At 45.3% G+C, this 21,017-nt stretch overlaps 1 protein-coding gene across 1 annotated transcript; it reads left to right on the top strand.

The window, feature by feature from the left end:
• Positions 1–720: 720 nt before the first annotated feature.
• On the top strand, positions 721–11,336 carry MUC20 (mucin 20, cell surface associated). Its single transcript, XM_080657945.1, has 4 exons — positions 721–852; positions 6,077–7,375; positions 9,341–9,432; positions 10,919–11,336. The coding sequence occupies exons 1-4, from the start codon at positions 777–779 to the stop codon at positions 10,985–10,987; spliced, it is 1,536 nt and encodes a 511-aa protein (XP_080514071.1). The 5' UTR covers positions 721–776; the 3' UTR covers positions 10,988–11,336.
• Positions 11,337–21,017: the final 9,681 nt, after the last annotated feature.

Below are 21,017 nucleotides of genomic sequence, written 5' to 3' on the forward strand. Positions count from 1 at the left end.
TTCTCCACCCTGAACCTCCAGGCTGGCAGCAGGGCATGGTCCTGGCTCTGGCTGGGATGCGGAGTCACAGGATGTGACAATGGAATGTTATAATTAAGAGTCCTGCCTTCCCCACCCTGGAGAGCTGTCTCCTCCAGACCTCAGGGGCTGTCCCTTCTCTCTACTGCTTGAGGGTCAGGGCAGAATCAGGGCTCTCGCTCATTTACTGGGCACCCGAGAGATATGTTTTTGGTGAGCACCAAGTGTGTGGCAGCAGGCACTGTACAAGAGTTTACTCTTATGTAACCCTCACAAAATAGTGCAGCAAGGAAGCAATTATGCCCATTTAACAGCCAGAAAGTTTCTCTAATTTTCCCTAGATTACTAGTATACTAATGAAGTCTAGGATTAGGAATGAGATCCAAGTCTGTCTAAGGAAAAACCCAAGCCCAAGGCATAAGGAGGGGGGGAAGGTTGAAGGGGAGGAGACAGAAGGAAAGGTGTGTGAAGCACCATCTTCCATGACCTCCTGGGCTGCAGGACCCAAGGGTGAGTATGATTCCATGTGAAAATGATTCCATGTTTTCAAATGAAACTCCAGAGAGGGGAGGTCACTGGGCAAGGGGGCAGGAGAGTTATCTTGCTGCCAGCGCTCAGGCTGTGCATGGATGATCAGCTGGCCACAGTCTGGAAACTACCAGGTCACACCTAGGCAGGTGGCCGGCCCCTCCTCTCTGGGTAGAGGAAGCAGGAACAGGTGGCTGTGAGAGGCAGCGGTGGCTGGAGTCCCAGCTAGGATGGGCTCTCTGTGGGCCCTGGCTCTGCCTCTTCTCTTCTGCTGCTGGGAGGCTGGGGCCCCTGGGAGCTCTGCAGGTAAGAGGGCAGGAGGGTCCTGTGGGCTTCTCTCCTGGCAGTGCTCTGGGTGTGTGTTTCTGTCCCGGCAGCCTTTGTGGGTGAGGGTAGCTCTCTTGGGCTAATTGAAATTAGCCATAAAGCTAAATGTGAGGTATTGCTTTTGTTTTATAGAAAGACTTGTCCACCTAGTGCTAGCCAAGCCAAACACTAGAATTTCAGTGCAGAAAGATATTATTGATGAATGGCGCCATCCAGGGGAACTGGAAGCTATGCTCCAAGTCCGAACTCCCTGATGTCAAGTAGGTTACAGAATATATGGGGCAAAATCTCAAGACACAGTGGGTTAGGGGGCTCAGGGCATGCTGTGAGCTGATTGGTCAGAGGTGAGGGTAATAAATTATTTCTTCAGGTCTTGAGGACAGCTCTGCAGTCTGTTCTGGTGTCCCTCTGTCTGGTCTCACGGGAAAACAGCCAGGGGGTGGTTCCTTCTTAGGGCCCAGGAACTGAAACATAACTTAGACCAAGATGTTATCTTTAGCCTGCCAGAGGTCAGGCCTTATAATCATTAGTCAGGTCCAGGCAACTGGCTTCTGCTGCCTGGGGCTTGCTGCTTATGGAGAAAGGCTAGGTCTTTGGGTTGTAGATATAAGTGAGAGATATGATTTCTAGAGCTAGGACTTAAAGCTGAATTTAATCAAAAGTCATCAGGTCCCTGTGTTTCACTATCATTGATAAAGAGTATGCAGATGGCAGTGTGTCCCCTTAAGTATGTATAACACTGCAGTGCATACAAATGAGGGATATCATTTGAGGTTCCCAGGAGTTTGTCTTCCTGCCTGTGGGAGCGTGAGCAAGTGCGGTGCAGGGAGGTGCAGGCTGGTGATAAATATGACTAAAGCCAAAGAATGTGGCTGGACAAGTTTATCCTTAACAAAACACAGTTTTTGTGTGAAACATCTGGCTGTCACAGACTGCTTGGGGAGGGTGGATTCTGAGAGACAGGACTTCTATGAAAGAAGAGAACTAATATTGATGTGTATTAGGAACTGGGCCAAGCTGGTCACATGCATTATCTTTTTTTTTAATGGACTTTATTTTTAGAGTGGTTTTAGGTTCATAGCAAAACTGAGCAGAAAGTACAGAGATTCCCCCACCCCCTATCCCCAAACACACACACAGTGTCTGCTATTAGCCACATCCTGCAGCAGTGTGGTCCTTGTGTTATAATCAATAATCCTCCATTGACAGATCCTTATCATGCATTATCTTTTTTTTTTCCAGCTTAAGTAATAAAAATGTATTGAGAATCCCTGGGATGGTTATTACCTCCCACCCTGAGGGCGGAGCCAACACTGTAGGAAATCCCTGAGAAATGACACAGTGTCCCAACAACCCCAGCCAACACAGCGAGGAGGAAAGTCATTCCCCTGAACATGGGTCAGTCTCGTTCATCCAAAAAGGGCTGGGAGAACAGATGCAGAGGGACCATCACATGATACTGGGGGAGGGGCAGGGCGGGGTGGGTGGGTAGGTGGTGGGGGTGCTGGACCCCAGGCTGGCTCCTAAAGCACCGGTGCAGAAACAGATCCACTTCTTCTCTGGGAGTGGGGTTCCTGGCCTTCAGGCTCATTTCTTATCTTTTTAAAAATATATATATTGTATTGATTTTTTACAGAGAGGAAGGGAGAGGAATAGAGAGTTAGAAACATCAATGAGAGAGAAACACCGATCAGCTGCCTCCTGCACACCCTCTACTGGGGATGTGCCTGCAACCAAGGTACATGCCCTTGACTGGAATTGAACCTGGGACCCTTGAGTCCGCAGGTCGATGCTCTATCCACTGAGCCAAACCGGTTAGGGCTCATTTCTTATCTTGATGAGGCTGTCATTTCCTGCTTTTTAAAGACTTTAGCCCAGCTGGCATTGCTCAGTGGTTGAGCATCAACCTATGAACCAGGAGGCCATAGGTTCGATTCCTGGTTGGAGCACATGCCCGGGTTTCAGGCTCAATCCCCAGTAGGGGGCGTGCAGGAGGCAACCGATCCATGGTTCTTTCTTATCATGGATGTTTCTATCTCTCCCTCTCCCTTCCTCTCTGAAATCAATAATAATAATAATAAAAAGACTTTAGTTTTCAAGAGCAGTTTTAGATTCACAGCAAAATTGAAAGGAAGGTACAGTGATATCCCATATACTGCATGCAGTGCACTATCTTTTTAATCCTCACACTAACCCTAGGAGAGAGATATGATTCCTACCCAACCCTGAAAGGTGAGGAGACTGAAGTTTACTGGGATTAAGTAACTCATCTGCAGAGCCAGGATTTAATGCCACACATGCCCACTACTGAGCAACCACCCACCTCTTGCATGCACTCTGATCTGCAAGGCTTGTGCTGCACATTTTACTTTTAATTTAATTGAATCTTCACAACCCTATGAAATAGGTGCCCCTGTTCCACCACACAGGAGAAAATGCAGCCTGGGAGCCAGGAGACATGGCCACGGTCACAGGTTGGTAAGCAGCAGGGCAAGCAGCAAAGAGATAACTCAAACTCAGAGTCCAGAGTCCACACGCTTTCTCTCCACCAGTTCCATCTGAGGAATGGAGCAGGAGAGTTGCAACAGTCTAGAGCTGTAGAGGCCATATTGAGAAGAGCCCATATTGAGGTCTTCTGTTTGAGGAGACCCCTGGTGGGTAAGAGATGTGGGGAGGGGATTGTGAGAGCCCGGAGATGAAGAGATTATGGGGTTGGGAAGCATGGTGACATCACAAGGCTCCTGGAAAAAGACAAAAAATGTCAGGGGCGGTCAATGGTCAGAGCCCAAGAACCCAAACCACTGTTTGGGCTTCAGGCTGTGTGGGCTGACCCAGAAAGTCTCTGCTTGCACTGTGTAGGGTCCGAGAGGCTGAGGGAAATATCTCGGGCTTTGAAAGTATATTCCTGTAAAAGCATGATTTGTGCATGTAGTTAGACTGCACTGGATGAGTCAGGAGATCCGAATGTCATGACCTCCCTAACAGGCCTGTGGGTACAGCAGGACATTCTCACTGTATTAAAATAGGTTTGTGCCCTCAAGTGACTGACTCCTTGAAAGGACACGGTGGGGAAGGCATGCTTAATAACCCTTGCAGGCTTTGGAATATAAGAACTTCCTAATTCCCCCCACGGCAATGCAGGATTGGGAGCCTCTTTCACAGGGAGGTACTGGGGTTCTTTTTCCCAGCCTTACAAAGGGTTCAGCATTCTGGAAATATACACTTCAAAGGGTACGGTATCAAAGGGTATACAGAAACATTGTCAGTTTGGGGAATAGCCTACAGCTGTTCAGGTGTCTGGCCAACAGGAGGCAATAAAATGCCTTGAGCTGTCTGGCAGTTAACAATCCTATTCAGGTTTTGGGGGACTGCCTTTTAGCCATTTCCAACAGGTAAATTACACATGTGGCTCACCCTTGTTGAGCCTCTCAAGCTTCACCAACCTTTTGGTAAAACTCTTGTAATTATTACATGCTGGAATTGGTTCTCGGCAGGAGGAGATGGGGACTTGAAGAGGTCCGGTGGCTGGCCTCACTGGCAAGAGGCAGAGTCAGGATTTGCATCAGTAAATCACTGAACTCCAGAGCTAGTAAGCAACAGACCTAGGGCTGGAACCCAGTCTCTTGCCTCGTGGCCCAGTGCTTGTTCACCATTCAGTGGGAGACACCAGAGGACAAGCTGAGGACCTGGGGCCTCATCATGACACCCCAATAGAAGTGACTGCATGGTTCTGGACCTCCTTCAAGTCCTTAGGTACTTTTGGGCAGTAGATTTCAGAAAAGACCATCTCAAACCATCATAACCCTGAAAAGGGGGCTTATATTTTTATCTTTTCCTTCCAAGAGTAGTGTTACTAGTAAAATGCAGAGTGTCCCCTTAAATTTGAATTTCAGATAATGAAGTTTTTTTTGGTATAAGGATGTCTCAAATATTGCATGAGAAATAAATACACATACTAAAAAAATTGTCATTAAAATCATTCCTTGCCCTAGTTGGTTTGGCTCAGTGGATAGTCAGCCTGCAAGCTGAAGGGTCCCAGGTTCGATTCCAGTCAGGGGCACAATTCTGGGTTGCAGGCTCCATCCCCAGTAGGGGGTGTGCAGGAGGCAGCCAATTAATGATTCTCTGTCATCATTGATGTTTCTAGCTCTCTCCCACATCCTTCCTCTCTGCAATCAATAAAAGCATATTTTAAAAGAATAATTCCTTGTTTATCTGACCTTTAAATTCAAATTTAACTGAGCATCCTGTATTTTTATTTGCTAACTCTGGCAACCCTCCCCAGGAGGCTCCTTGGTCCACCAACAGAGAGCCCCTCCCCTTTGGCAGACAGGAGAGGCCCCTTTGTCAGCCTATGAAAGAGCCTGTTGTAGCTCTTCCCGGGGCAATGAGCACCTGCTGGCCCTCCACTCACTAACCTCAAAAGGTTGGTCAAGTGAACAGAGATATTGTACCCTGTGGAGAAATGCTAGGAGCATCTCTATACAAACTGAAGTTTTGCCTCACCTGGCTCCCTGTTACCTGTAAAAATGCCTGGTACATCATTTCTGGAGTTCTGGGGTTCCATCCCCATCATCTCAGGTCCATGTTAAGGAGAGGTTTGAACAGGGATGGGAAGCTGGCCCCTTTATCCTTGCTAGAGCCCCAAGAACTCTGCCTGCTCCTCTCCCCTTTGCAGTAGCCGATACCCACATTGTCACTGGAGGTTCCTCTCTCCTAATCCCCCAACTACCTCTAAACACAAAACCACAGATGCTTCTTATATTTGAAACATTTACTGAATGAGAAAAGTATTGATGGGAAAGTGACAAGGATTATTTTAGAAAGTTCTGAGGGTTGTGGTCCCTGCTCTGCAGTTCTTGGCTCACAAGGGCTTTTGCTTTCTTGCTCCTCCTTGAGGCTGGATTCTGTCCCCACATATTCCCTCTGAAGTCTTCAGACCAATAATCAACTAGATTCTGGGGCTGGCTTGCCTCAAGTGGCCACCAGAGGACATCAGTTAGGGCCATCCCAGTTTTGAGGCTACCACAAGGGACTGGTCTTCCATTACTATCTCCTTCTTCCTTGTAGATGATGACACACGGGGTAAAAGCACCTTCCCCTCTCATCCTGCTCCCGCAGTGCCCAGGGCATAAGCGTGAGAGCTCCTGCGACGTCAGTCCTCTTGGACTCATGGCTCACAAAGTTGTCTTACCCAACACAGGCTCCAGCACCCAGGGACCAAGCCCTTTGGTGACAATGAATCACACAGAAGTGCCTGCTGTGACTCTGGGGGTCAACACAAGCTTAGAGGGAGCCTCCAAGACCACCGACCTTGCTCAAGCCTATGTGCCAAGTCACACCCCTTTAGAAACTCAAACCCTGGGCACCCAGACCTTTGATAAGATCTTACTCGCAGCCAGCACCATCTCAGAAGCAAAGATCAGGGAAACCCAAACCGTATCTCCTGCAACAGAGACCAGGGCCCTCACAAAAATAACACCTTCCAAGTCCATGTCTGTGGTCACCACTTCTATGGAGACATCAGCCACAAGTGATAGCCCCTCAGGAACTGGAATGACCACAGTTGAGACTGTGACAGATAGTGGTCTCTTGGAAGCTGTCTTTGACACCCTTTGTACTGATGACAGCTCTGAAGAGAAGAGGATCACCATTGATGCCTTGACATTGGCTCACACCTCTGCAGAAGCCAGGGCTCTGGCCTTGGAGAGCAACTCAGCTCCAGATATCACTTCACAAGCCCAGGAACCTGACATCACTGTTCCACCTAAAGCCTTGGTTGCCTACAGGATCACCAACATTGAAGCTACTAATTGCAACATTATAGAAATAGAAGAAACTGCCATCATCCCTGGGACCTCAGACATCGATCACAACCCCACAGGAGGAAAGACCCCGTCCACCCCTGAGACATCAGCTTTGCCTGACTTCACTAAAGCAAAACCACATCTCACTAGGACCACAACCCCTTCTGAGGCCTTGTCAACTGACAGCACCACAGAATCAGCTGAGACCCCACACACTGCCAACAGCCTTACAGGAGAAACAACAGCATCGGAGGCCACCACCCCCAGTGGAACTTTGGTGACAGTAAGCATGAACCCCTTGGAAGAAAACTCAGCCCCCTCTGTTGAGGTAACAAGCCACGCTGAGGTCTTAGGAGCAGTTACAATTTCCACAGAGGCTGGGTCAACAGTGGGCAGAGCAACTTCCTGTGCTGAGTCCTCAGCTATGGGCTACAGCCTCTCAGACGTAGCCACCATCAAGGAATCCACTCGCTCAGAGACTTCTACCACAGACAGCACAACCAGTGGGCCCGTTCCCATCAGCAGGAGTCCTCTTCCTTCTGTCCATCTGGCTGCAGCCAACAGCAGCCAAGAAACAGACATCACCTTAGCCAAGACCACAGCCTCAGCAAAGACCTCGAGGATAGCCAACATGGCGGGAGGAAAGTCCCCAACAGCCACACCCACCACTGCTCGGACCACGGGAGTTACTACAGGTAAGAGAGTACCCATGTGTGATCTAGGGGGATTTGAAGTTTAGAGTCTCCAGGATGTCTACATGCTTAAGGAATAGACAGGAAGGAATGATCCAAAAGCCTCTTTGGAGTCCTGTTTCTGATGTCACCTCTTCATGATCTTCTAGTGATTCTTGCTAAATCAGTAACAAGCAGAGTTAGGGCAGTGTATGGACAGATGCAGGGCTGAAAGTCAGGAGAAATGGTTTGAGATCTTGGCTCTGCCCTTAACAACCTGAGTGACCCAGGACACGTCCCTGTCCCTCTCTGGGCTTCAGTTTCTCCATCAGTAGCTGGAATGAACAATGAAGTCCTTTCCAGCTCTGCCCTTCTGAGTAACTCCTGTGCCCCAGGCGAGTCCCCAAAGCTTATTTGAAGGACATGGCCCTCATGCTCTGGAAGCATCTGGTTCAGCCAGAGCCACCCAGAGGAGCATCCTGTGGGCACCTGGCCCAAGTTGCTGCCCTCTGAGCATCTAGGACCCCATGAAAGCGGGGCTCACTAGATGCACTTGCTGGGGTTGGTGCCATAAGTGGTGACAAAATAAATAAACTGGGCAAAGGTGTGGGGTTTTAAGCTACATCTGTGAGACAACAGCTCCTTCTCAGAGAAGAAATCCCTTGTCCAAGGCTGCTTGGTCAGTTCAACTCCTGGCCAGTCTGCCACCCCCACCTGCACTTCCTCATGCCTCATCCGCACAATATCCTCAGCTTGTCCTGCCTTTCTGGGAAGGTGATATAAAAACATTAATCACAATCACCTTGCCAAATTTCTTTTGTATTCCAGGCAGAGGTAGTGTAAAAATACTGCACAACCGGAAGCATTGGCACCCCCTGCATGTTTTCTCTGATGCCAGGCAGTGTACTCTGAGCTTTGCATGTTATTTCCTCTAATTAAATATTCAAACCACCATATGATGGGGGCGGGCTGGGTGAAAAAGGTGAAGGGATTAAGAAGTACAGATTGGTAGTACAGAATAGTCATAGGGATGTAAAGTGCAGCCTAAGGAATATAGTCAATAATATTGTAATATCTATGTATGCTGCCAAGTGGGTGCTTGAAATATTGGGGTGGGAACACTTTGCAAAGTATATGACTGTCTGACCACTATGCTGCACACCTGAAACTAATATAAAGTAATATTGAATGTAAACTGTAATTGAAAAATAAAATTAAAAAATGATAATTAAAAGCAACCATCACTTGAGGTGGGCATTATTACCCCATATGGCAGGTGAGGAAAACAAATTTAAAGAAAAAAGATAGTGGGGTTCCAGATGAAAGTCTGTTTGATGCACAAACTCATATTATATTTTAATTTTCTAAACAATTTATCAACATATTTTTATTTTAAAATTCTTTATTATTTGTTGATTAGATGATACAGTCACATGATTTAAAATTCAACAGATACAAAAGGGTACACCATAACATGTCTCTCTCCCACTGCTGACCCCAACTACCCAGTTTTCTTCATACCCATAACTAATGGTGTTGCTTTCTTGTGCACCCTCTTCTGGATATGAAATATGCATAGGGAAGTATCAAAAAGAGGATGAAAGATAGCTATATAATATTGATATCTAGCTATATCTACATAAATCTATTAATATTTGGATGGATATCTTACATTCTCCTTTTTATGCATGTAGAGTGTATGATAAAGATTACACTATTTTATGGCTGCTTAGCATTCCATTTTGTTTTATCATAATTTATTTAACTAGTCCTCTAGGGATGGACCTTTAGGTTGTTTAGAGAGAGGGAATTCTCTTTCTCTTTGCAGTGAGGAAACGTAAGCTCCTAGCTGAACACAGACACATTTACATATGAGATGAGCACATATATGCTGGGGGGAGGGGACAGGGGCTGGGTAACACCATTCACATCTTGATTTCTGAACTGACTCCCCCATATTTTTATCTTCCTACTGATCTCAACTTGCAGGTGGGGATGAAGGCTTCCTCCTCCTGAGACTGAGGGTGGCCTCCCCAGAAGACCTCACTGATCCCAGAGTGGCAGAGAGACTGATGCACCAGGTGAGTGGGTACTTTCTGGACCAGGGGAGAAGAGGAGAGTGAAAGATTCTTGTGAACTCCTGGGAAGATCTGCAGCATAAGGAAGAGCAACTGTTACACTTGGGAGTCTACTAGTAGTTTCTTATGGCATATTAGGAGCTATATCTAAGGGTCCCTGCCTGGCTTTGCTTTTGCCTGTTTTTGCTGAGTTCTGAATTCCCCTTCTCTGCTATGTAAAAAAATTATTTTTCTCACCCTCAATTTCCTCAGGCCCTTAGAAGGTCAGGCCTTCTGGCCTCTGGGAGAAGGGCAATCATATTCATGGACAGATAGGCAGGACTTTTGGTGGCAAGTGGCAGAAACCCAACACAGCTTATACAGAAAAGGCAAAGTATTGGCTGAGAAACCTAGAACTTCGTCAAAGTTTTCTCTTTCATTCTCTCTCTTAGTTCTGCTCCATTTATTCTTCAGAGTCTCTCTCCATCTGTAAGGAGATATGGCTATGACACCCCTGGAATCACAAGGCACTTCCTCTCCCAAGTTAATCATATCATTCTAAGGAAGGAATGATGTTATTGGCCTACAAGGGCCACCATGACTGACATTCCAACCTGAACCACGTGGAAATCGAAGGATAGGCCCCAAAGGAAATAGGGATGCTAGGAAGAAAAATACCATCCATGTACACTCTAGATGGGAACCAAGATTGGGCTATACTTGTACAAGTGGGAAAATTTTAAAACCCAGCTCAAAGCTTCTAGTGGTAAAATTCTGGGGTTAGGGCTTTCAGGAATGTTTGAATCTTCGGAAAATTAGAATGGGTCAGTCAGTCTACCTCTTGTGCCCCTTCTTGCTACCAGGGAATGGGAACATTTGGGTCTTGAAGTTCTCTTAGGAGAACTCCTCAGATTTCCTTAAGTAGTTCCCTGAACATGGCATGGGGGTTTTGAAGCAGGACAGCCAAATAAATGACAAATGCCCACTGCACATGATAATCAAAGTAGAAAGTGTGAATCTCAGTCGAAGAGGAAAGCCAGAGTGTGTCATATCTGAGCTCCCCAAAACTGGAAGCTATTTCAGGGGTCAGAAAGAATCCAGGGAGACAGAAGCAGGTCAGGAGCCTAGGTGCAGGACCAGGCCATGGGGGTGTTGGACATCAGTTCTTGGGAGCTGGCCATTCGTTTAGGGTTCAGGGATCAAACAACAAATTATGGGGCCAGATAGATCTGGGTGTGAATTTCACACATCCAGACATTGGGTAAGTTACTCCATATACTTTTCTCTCTTATAAAATACGGCTGATACTACCTGCTTTATAAGGTCACTGTCAGGTTTAAATGACATTATGTGTACAAAGCACCTAGGCCATGCCCAGTCCACAGGAGGCTCAGGAAATGTGGTGGCCTCCTCCTTTGTTCTCCCCCACTGTCCCTTCCTGTCCTTGGTCTGTGGGGAGCGCATGGGCCAGATGGGCTGGAAGTACTCACCTGCTCCTGTTGCCCTCCAGCTCCGCCATGAACTGCACACCTACCTGCCTCCCATCCAAGTCTCTCTGCTGCGTGTCAGGAGGGACTAAAGAGCATCAGCTGCAGCCAGGCATGGCTGTGTGCCAAGAGAAGGCAGTGCTGCCTTTATCTGAATCCACTACAGACTGGAGCCCATTGCTGTGCCAAGATGTACCTGGAAGGTTCCCATGGAGGTCAGCTCGCCTAAGCCGTTACCCCAGGCATGGCTGCGGAGCCCTGGCTCACATATGCCGGAGTGTATCTATGTGGTGGGTGGGGCTTCCCCTGTTCCATGCCCTTGGACTTACCATGGCACATAGTTGTCTTTCAGTAAAGAGTGACCTGATCACCCAAACTGTCATCAATGGGGGGCTTTCATCATACAATAAAATTACACTCAGTGTGGCCCAAAGGTTATCTACTTGACCTGTGTGTTTTTGACATTTTTATGGTAGAGGGATTTTGTTCATCCCCACTGCCACCTCCCTCCTTTATTGCTCCCCTGGTTCTTGGTTTGGACTTTGATTTCAGCACTTACTGGGGCTGACGCTGGAGCCTGTTGAACTGTGAGCTCCTTCAGAGCAGGGACCATATTTGTTTATCTCAGCATCCCCTGAACCTAGCAGAGCACCTGGCCCACAGCAGGATCACAGAGAATGTTTGTTGAATTGACTTGAATTGCAAGCTCTGGACACCGACAGGTTTAAAAGAAAGTCTGTAATACTCAATTATTTCTCTACTCAGAGCTCATAAATCACATTATTATTGTTTTAAATTAAATTAGATGACTATGTCACCCGTGAACAATGACAATTTCATTTCTTCCTTCCCAATCTGTATATCTTTTATTTCCTCCCCCACGCCCCCAATGTGTGAATTAGTTAGGACTCCTAGTATGATGTTGAAAAGCAGTGGTGAGCCTGGCAGGTGTGGCTCATTGGTTGAGTGTCCACCTAGGAACCAAGAGGTCACCGTACAGTTCCCAGTCAGGGCACATGCCTGGGTTGCAGGCTTGATCCCTAGTCTAGCCCTCTCCCTTTCTTTCTTTCTGTCTCATCAATAAAGACATATTGAAAAAAAAAAAAAAAAAAAAGCAGTGGTGAGAAGGGACGTTCTTGCTTTGTTCCTGATCTTAGCTGGAAAGTGTTGAGTTTCTCACCATTCAGTATGATGATAGCTGTAGGTTTCTGTAGATTAAAATTGTTCAATTACAGTTGACATACAATATATTAGTTTCAGGTGTACAACATAATAGACATTTATATGACTTACGAAGTGATCACCCCATAAGCCTAGTACCCATCTAACACCACAGATTTCTTTTTATCAACCTGAGGAAGATGCCTTCTATTCCTAGTTTGCTGAGAGTTTTGATCATAAATGGGTGTGGATTTTGTTAAATGTTGTTTTGTTTTGTTTTTGCATCTAGTGATGTGATCATACGATTTTCCTTCTTTAGTCTTTTCATGTGATAGATTACATTAATTAATTTTTACATGTTGAACCAGCCTTGCATACCTAGGATAAACACTATTTGGTTGTGATTTATAATTCCTTCTTTTCATTGTTGGATTGGACTTTCCAATATTTTGTTGAGGATTTTTTGCACTTCTGTTCATGAGAGCTATTGGTGAATAATTTTATTTATTTTTTATGGTGTCTTGTTCTGGTTTTGGTATTAGGGTACTGCTTGCCTTATAAAATGAGTTAGGAAATATTCTCTCTGCTTTAATCTTCTGAAAGAGATTATAGATAATTTATGGAATTTCTTCCTGAAATGTTTGGTAGAATTCACCAGTGAACCCATTTGGGCTATATGCTTAATTCTTTTATTTTTTAATTTTTAAATTTTTATTGATTTCAGAGAGGAAAGGAGAGGGAGAGAGATAGAAACATCAATGGCTAGAGAGAATCATTGATTAGCTGCCTCCTGCATGCCCTCCACTGGGATAGAGCCCACAACCCGGGTATGTGCCCTTGAGCAGAGAATCAAACCTGGGACCCTTCAGTCCATATGCCGATGCTCCATCCACTGAGCCAAACTGGCTGGGGCTACTGCTCCTACTCTTGGTTTACTTGAAGGAGCACACCATACATTTCCTTTCCCTCTCTCCTTCCCCACAGGCACGTAACCCCCAACCTGTAAGGGACTCCATAAGACTTGCAACCAGGGGAGCAAGGAGCAGTGGCGGTTTGTCCCAGGCTAACCCCTGAACCTGTCTCCAAGGCCCCCTTTCCTCTGACTTCCCAGTGAGCCAAAGCAGCCCAGCCTGGGCTCTTCTGTTGCTTCTTCTATGCCCTTCCTTGTTTCACTCTCCTAAGTCTATTTTTGCTGTGGTCAATAAATTCTTACCTGCTTTTCTACATTTTGAAATATTTTCTCTTGATTGAAATCTTTCTCTCAAGAAGACAAGAACCAAGGTCTCCTCATCTCCTCGGTAACAGAAGGACAAAGATTACATGCAAAAGTAGGCAAAAGGAACAAGAAAGAATGCGTAAAATGGCTACAGATTACAGGCAACGGGGTGTGTGTGCAAAGGGTGAGTGCCTTCAGGACTCTACTGTTTCAGCAACAAGGTTGTTAATCTTTCCATAATGATAGGCAGTTCTTGGAAAAGGAGGTTAACTCCCATGTCCCTCGGTGTAGAATTCCCAGCCAGGTTAGAATGTGCTTTCTCTAATCAGAACAGAACAATCACGGTTAACAGAGCATGCATACTATTTCTTATAATTATAGCTAGACCCCAATATTCTATTTCTGCTCCTAACAAACCCACAAAAATTCTTTACAGGTTTGAACGTTTCTATGTTGACAGGCAGTACCAGTTACTAAAATAGTGAAATACTAGATACTGTTTGGAAATGGCTGAGGCCCCAAGCCCCCTGAACAGTCCCTTATCACCTTGGTCCCTAAACTCCCTGGTGGGCACAATCAGGGTTTGGGCACCTGGTGCTCACTGGCTCACACACTGTCAGCTCACCACAGAAGTACTGCCTGACCTCTGCCCCCTCCCTCCTGGCCATTCTGGCCTGAGCCCTGCTGCACTCCTGGGAGCTGAGTCCTGCTGGGAGCCAGTGCCTGCCAAAGGCTGGGACCAATTTCTGCCTGTACCCTCTGTGAGGGGTGGGGGTAGGGGTGTTGGCAGGCTGAGTCCCTGCTTCCCTGTGCCACTTCCTGCCACCGCTAATCTCCTCCCTGTGGCCGGTTCCTGGCAATGAGCCCTGCCTGGCACCACAGGCTGCACGTGGGGTGTCTTTGTCAGGCAATCCTGCCTCTGTCGCTGGCAGTGACTCTATTTCCCTGGAATCCTTCCTGGGTGGCACCGTCCCTTTGTAGAATTCTCCTGGGACCCTCCAAAATGCCTCTCTTGCTAGTCTAGCCCCTGCCCTTCTAGACCCTAAGGATGCATCCTCCCCACAAACCCTGTCCCAGGACACAAAGGCAGAGGCAGAGCAAACCGTTCACGAAATCTGCTCACCCCAGGGCCCTCAGTCTCAGGGTATCACTTGCTCTTTGAGGGGTTTCTGAGCATCTGATGAGATGAAATGCAAAAGTGGTTTGCAAACACTAAAGCATCTTGCAAACACCAGAAGAATTTAAGGGGAAAACCCAAGATGCTCAGGTGTGTGGCCAGCTGATTGGGGCCTGAGTCTTCTTCCTCTGGGAAAGGCAGCAGAGGCTTGGGAGAGTCTGGAGCCTGCTGTGGCTCCCTGCTTGCCCGATTTGAAATGGTTATAGGCAGTTAGATCGACATGAGCAGAGTAAGGGCGAGGGGCCAGGTACAGAAGGTCACCAGGGTGGAAAGTCCTAGATGCTTAGCAAAACTGGGAAAACAAGAACCTCGTCGTCCCCAGGGTAACCTTTCCTCCCTGAGCATATCACTGGTCCTGCAGTTTGGACCCCTGGCTTTTCATATCGCTAGTTATGGGGTTTAGACCCCCTCCCCCCCGACCTTTTCTTCCCTAAAGATAACTTCTAGGCCTCAGTTGTATTTCAGCTCCAGGTCCAGGAAAGCAGCAAAACCAGACAAGCAACACCATGGCTGACCTCAGGAGCAGCTGAATTGACTAATGACCCCCTGTCCTGGTGCCAACCAATCTGGGGAGACCCTGACCCTGAAAGGACACAAGTGGAAAGCTGCTGAATATTCTATTGAGATCTTCCCCTGAGACCTCCCCTAAGAACTCCACCCATAAAACTCTTAGGATGGAGGTCCCAACATGCTCTCCCTCCTGGGAGCACACCCACACTTTTCCCATCCCCCTCTCTGTTGCCCTCTCCCTGCAGGTGTATCACCTTTACCTTCCTCACTTCTCAACAAGGGCCCTTTCTTTGCCTCTATAACTTGTTTCCTAAGCCCATTTCTTCTATGAATTACTTCTTCTATGTAAGGAGCGGTTAAAGGGTTAAGCCTCTGACTGACCTGCTGGCAAAGTCGCAAACAAGTCCCAGCTTGGAGGGCACAGCCCTCTAAGCATAATTAAGCTTGATCTTGTGACTGCTCCCTAGATCTTTCCTGGGTAGCTAATGGGCTGTGGGAGGTGCAGCAAGTGCTGCCAAAACAAGTGAAACTTACAAGCACATTGTAAATTACCTTGTTTACCTCTGACTATAAAATAGAGCATCAGCTTGCAGTCTGGATCTGTTCTGTGGCCTTAGCCAGACACAGAAGATCCACCTAGACCCAGCTTCTTCTCTTTGTCTTTTTCTTCATCCTTCACCAGCCCTCCCTCAGGCTCGCCAAACCCTTGGCTGTGATGGCGTGGCACAAATGGCGCCCAACGCAGTGCTAAGTTTGGCCCAAGTGGCACTCAATGCGGGCCTGAGTGTGAGGGAACTGCAATTGTCAGGTGATAGGACGCTCCAATGAAGCACGTGCAGAAAGCAAAAAGGAAGGTAAGGAGTGCAGTTTAGTAATAGCTAGGTGTAAAATGTGGGAAATTCAGGATCGCAAGGAAAGAATGTATGCGTATCCACGCTTAAGGCTATGCTCCAAATAAGGGGCTGTTCTGTGAGGTATGAACAGCTTTTCGAGTTTTTGGATTTTGTGAGTAAAACCTGCTCATGGTTTTCTGAGGAAGGAAAGGTAAATATAGAGGCATGGGAGAAGGTAGGAAAACAACTTTGCGATCATTATATAGCTGAAGGTCCAGAGGAAATGCCTGCCTCTACTTTCAGTTGTGGTTCCTAATTTGGGACTGCCTAGAGCCCACTCCAGAAGGGGAGTGGAGGAATGTGGCAGGGAAATGCAAATCTTGGCCAAATTGGGTGTTAGTTATTACTTTGGAAAGCAAAAAAAAAAAAAAGAAAAAATTTAAGATCTGTTTTTATCTATTAAGCATGAAAAGAAATTCGGCCAGATCTGTTGCTGAAACTGCCCCCGAAGTAAGCAGGATGTGGGGGAAGGGAGACACGTGGCGATCCAATATGGAAGCCCACTTTCCCAGTATGCTAATTTAAAGTTTCCTTTCTTGCCATGAAAAAGTCTTAAAAATTTAGAAATGTGTCTGGAATTTCTGTGCTCGTGGGGAGAGAACCTAGCTGTAAGACAGAATGTGCGCATGGTCCGATTTTGGACATTTAGATTGTCTTCAGCTGGAATCTCTCTGCAAAAGCCATAGAAAATGAGAAACCCAGAACTGGTTCTTTTTCCTAAGAAAAACGGTGAAAAAGTCTTCTCGAAAGAAATTCAAGCTAATTCCAGCAACAGGATTCGCATTTCCATAATAAAGAGTAGTTTTCAAAATGCTAATGAACCTTGTTAAAAAAGTTAACTTTTAAGGCCTTCAAGAAAACCAGTAAATTCTCTGTTATAGAATTTATCCAAAGTAAATGCCTTAAAATAATTGGAATTGAATTTGAATCTCAAAAAATTGTTGAAATATTGATAAAAAATGTATTAATTATAAAGATCTAAATAGCCCAGGTAACTGGCTACGCCCTTTGATTAATGGAGGAAGGGGTAGACGCCCTTCCCCCAGCAGACAGGTAATCTAGTTTCCTGCCAGGAACCATCTTTGAAAAATGTGGTAATTTACATTCAAATAAACCAAATCTGGTTTTCCAGAGCCACTGGCAAATAAAAATTAGTTTAAGTTTGCCTCATAAAAAACCTAGAGGACAGAATTGAAACTATTAATTGACTATGTCTTGTATTTTTCTTAGAAATGTAAAGTGTTATTAACCTATGAAATGCTAAATATATTTGACCTGCCACCTTTAAAAGTTCAAAGTGCAAATTAAATTGGGAGAAACTATATAGTTGTGGTAATTAAATGCCTATAAGAACTTATTTTTGAGAAAATAAAATGTTGTGTTTTCTCTTAATAATTAGGAATTCAAAATAGGTTGCTTATTATTGGTCTAATTAAAAAAGAGGATTAATTCTGTGATCCCAACCAAAATTTTTCTATGCAAAAACTAGTTTAAAACCTAATTGATATCTTAAGATAATTATAAAAGGTATTATAATATTTAAATCATATATAGATATTTGTTTGATGGTTTTTTCCATGTTAAAATTTCAAGGCTTTAACAGAGATGATTCTTGGAAAACTCCAAGGGCCCGGAGTAATACAAGAAATTTATTCTCTCTTCTTAAAGGAAATCTTTTTAAATTTCACAGATCTAATATACTTGAAATTGCATGGAAAGCCTTATCAAATAAAAATAAATATATTTTAAATGTTATGAAGGTTTTGGCCTCTAAGAAGGGCAAAATGAAGTAACTAAATATTTCTTATAATCCAATAGCAGAATTTAAAATGACAAAAAGCCCGTAGCTGCCTGCATTCTTTTTTTTTTTTTTAATATACTTTATTGATTTTTTACAGAGAGGAAGGGAGAGGGATAGAGAGTCAGAAATATCGATGAGAGAGAAACATCGATCAGCTGCCTCCTGCACACTCCCCACTGGGGATGTGCCCGCAACCAAGGTACATGCCCTTGACCAGAATCGAACCTGGGACCTTTCAGTCCGCAAGCCGACGCTCTATCCACTGAGCCAAACCAGTCAGGGCACTGCCTGCATTCTTAATTAAGTTAGAGGCGGGGCAACATTTGCTGCTTGTGAATCAGACGTAAACATTTACTTAAATTTGCTTTGCTTACCTACAAAGAAGACCTTGTCTATACAAAACGAAATTGACAGCCAGTTTGAAATTGAATTGCCAAAGGCTTCCGACTCCACCATTGGCGCCTCCGCTGCCCCCTCCAGTCCCTGGGGCTACAGCTCCTGTGGGAGAGAGCCCTCCAGATGATGCGCTTTCTCCCAAATATGAGCGAGGATTGGAGGAAGCAAGGGAACAGCGCCGGCAGGTTTGGGATGATAGGGGTGGAGATATGCTAAAGTATTGCCTCAGGGCATGGCCAATAGTCCTACCTTATGTCAGGATTTTGTGGCTGCAGCCATACATCCTATAAGGAAAAAATATCCCAAGGCTTATAATTATTCATTATATGGATGACATTCTCTTAGCTCATAAAAATGAACGCATCTAAATAACATCTATATAGATTTGCAGGACTCCCTGCATTGTGATGGATTATGCATAGCACCTGAAAAAGTTCAAAGGACATTTCCTTTTTCTTATCTTGGTAGCATTATAGAAGGAAAAACAATAAAACCTCAGAAAATTCTTTACTGACACTTTACTTACATTAAATGACTTCCAAAAATTATTAGGAGATATTAACTGGGCTCGACCTGCTTTAAAATTAACCACTGCTAACTTAAGCCCTTTATTTCATATACTAAGGGGAGATTCATCTCCGTCATCCCCACACTGCTTGACAGAGGAAGCCAAGACAGCCTTACATAAAGTTGAGGATGCCTTAAGTTCAGCACAACTTACTAGAATTGATTACTCCCTTCCTTTACAGGTTTTAATTTTCCCTATGACACATACACCCACTGGGGTCATTTGGCAAGCTCCTGGAGTTAAATGGCTATATTTGGCTCATTCTCCAACTAAGGTATTAACTCATTTCCATGATTTGGTTTCCCAGCTAATAGCTCAAGCCCGCCTTCGAACAGGCCAATTAGTGGGCCAAGACCCTGACCTTATTGTAGTGCCATTTACAGCTATACAGCAAGACTGGCTCTGGCAACGATCAACAAATTGGCAAGTTGTACTTGCTAATTTTTCCAGACAGGTTGGTAACCATTATCCAGCAAATAAGGTTTTACAATTTCTCTCAGTTACTACCTTTACCTTCCCAAAGATAGTGAAGTCACAACCTATGCCTCAGGCACTAACCATTTTTACAGATGGATCCAGTTCTGGAAAAGCTGGATACTACTACAGCAGAGGTGCAAAGGTCCTTCAAACCCCTTGTATTTCAGCACAACGTGTAGAAATACAAGCTCTTACCTATGCCTTGACAGATTTTGCTACGGAGCCCATTAACCTATATAGTGATAGTGCCTATGTGGTAAGTATGGCAAACGGTGTAATTCATTGCCCTGTACAATCACTGGGGGTTAATCCTAGGAGTCTTAAACCTAATCAAATTTGGCAAATGGATGTCACCCACATACCGGAATTTGGTAAGCATAGATGGGTACATGTTAATATAGATACCTGCTCCCGCTTTATCTTTGTGACTCCCCAAACAGGAGAGAGTACCAAGCATGTAATTAATCATTGCCTAGCTGCCTTTGCAGTACTAGGTCCTCCCTTAGAGATAAAGACAGACAATGGACCCGCATACACTAGTTCTGCTTTTCAACATTTTTGTCAGCAATATCAAATTTGCCATAAAACTGGTATCCCTTACAACCCTCAAGGTCAAGCAATAGTGGAAAGAGCAAATCGTACTCTTAAAATGCAATTACTAAAACAGAAAGGGGGAGACGGATGTTATGTGTCACCTCAAAACAAACTCAGTCATGTTCATTATACTTTAAATTTTTTGAATTGTGATGCAGAGGGTCATACAGCAGCCTAAAGGCATCAGGCCTCCTGTACAATAGCCTCCGCCGGGTTAGCCCGATGGAAGGATGCACAAACTGGACAATGGTTTGGACCAGATCCAGTAATGATGTGGGGAAGAGGTGGTGTATCTTTCCAGAAGGAGCAGCACAGCCAATTTGGGTGCCAGAGCGTTACCTACGTCACCACAATGGACCCAGAGAAGCTCCTTGTCCCATCGTTTAAAAGACTGAGAGTTGCCCCGATGACAGCAAAGCGGAAAAGGAAGATGACGAAGGCTACGCAAGAGACCGAGGTGCCAACATGGGGTCAGCTGAAGAAGTTAACAACTGAGGCCCAGCAGATGGCAGAAAAGCAAGAAGTGGAAGCTACTCCCTCAATCATGTTTCTGGCTATGCTAGCATTGGATAGCTGCCAGGCTTTTGCAAAGTCTTGCGCAGGCAAGTCCGAGGACTCTTGAGTAAATCAGCAAAAGAAACTTTCATTTAGTAGAAAAATGTTACTGTAGTTTGATTTCTCTATTATTGTACTGTTGCATTGGCATTGTTTTGTTATTGGGTGTTGCATTTGGCATTGTTTTATTAATAGCCATGTCTGGGTTTTGCATTTGCATTGTTTTGTTATTGGGTTTTTGCATTGGCATTGTTTTGTTAATATTTTAATGGTCAGAACTTTGTTCTTGATGCTTAAGTTTTACTTCTATTATTAGTAGCTTAAAATTAAAAGAAGGGCGAGATGTAGGGAGTGGTTATAGGGTTAAGCCTCGGCTGACCTGCTGGCAAAGCCGCAAACAAGTCCCAGCTTGGAGGGCACAGCCCTCTAAGCATAATTAAGCTTGATCTTGTGACTGCTCCCTAGATCTTTCCTGGGTAGCTAATGGGCTGTGGGAGGTGCAGCAAGTGCTGCCAAAACAAGTAAAACTTACAAGCACATTGTAAATTACCTTGTTTACCTCTGACTATAAAATAAACCATCAGCTTGCAGTCTGGATCTGTTCTGTGGCCTCAGCCAGACACAGAAGATCCACCTAGACCCAGCTTATTCTCTTTCTTTTTCTTCATCCTTCACCAGCCCTCCCTCAGGCTCGCCGAACCCTTGGCTGTGCTGGCGCGGCACACTTCTACCTCTTGATTTTCTAAATAAATGTTCTCTTATAGTCTGAGTCTT

The sequence above is a fragment of the Plecotus auritus genome (genome assembly GCF_963455305.1).
Source record: "Plecotus auritus genome assembly, chromosome: 2".
NCBI lineage: Eukaryota > Metazoa > Chordata > Mammalia > Chiroptera > Vespertilionidae > Plecotus > Plecotus auritus.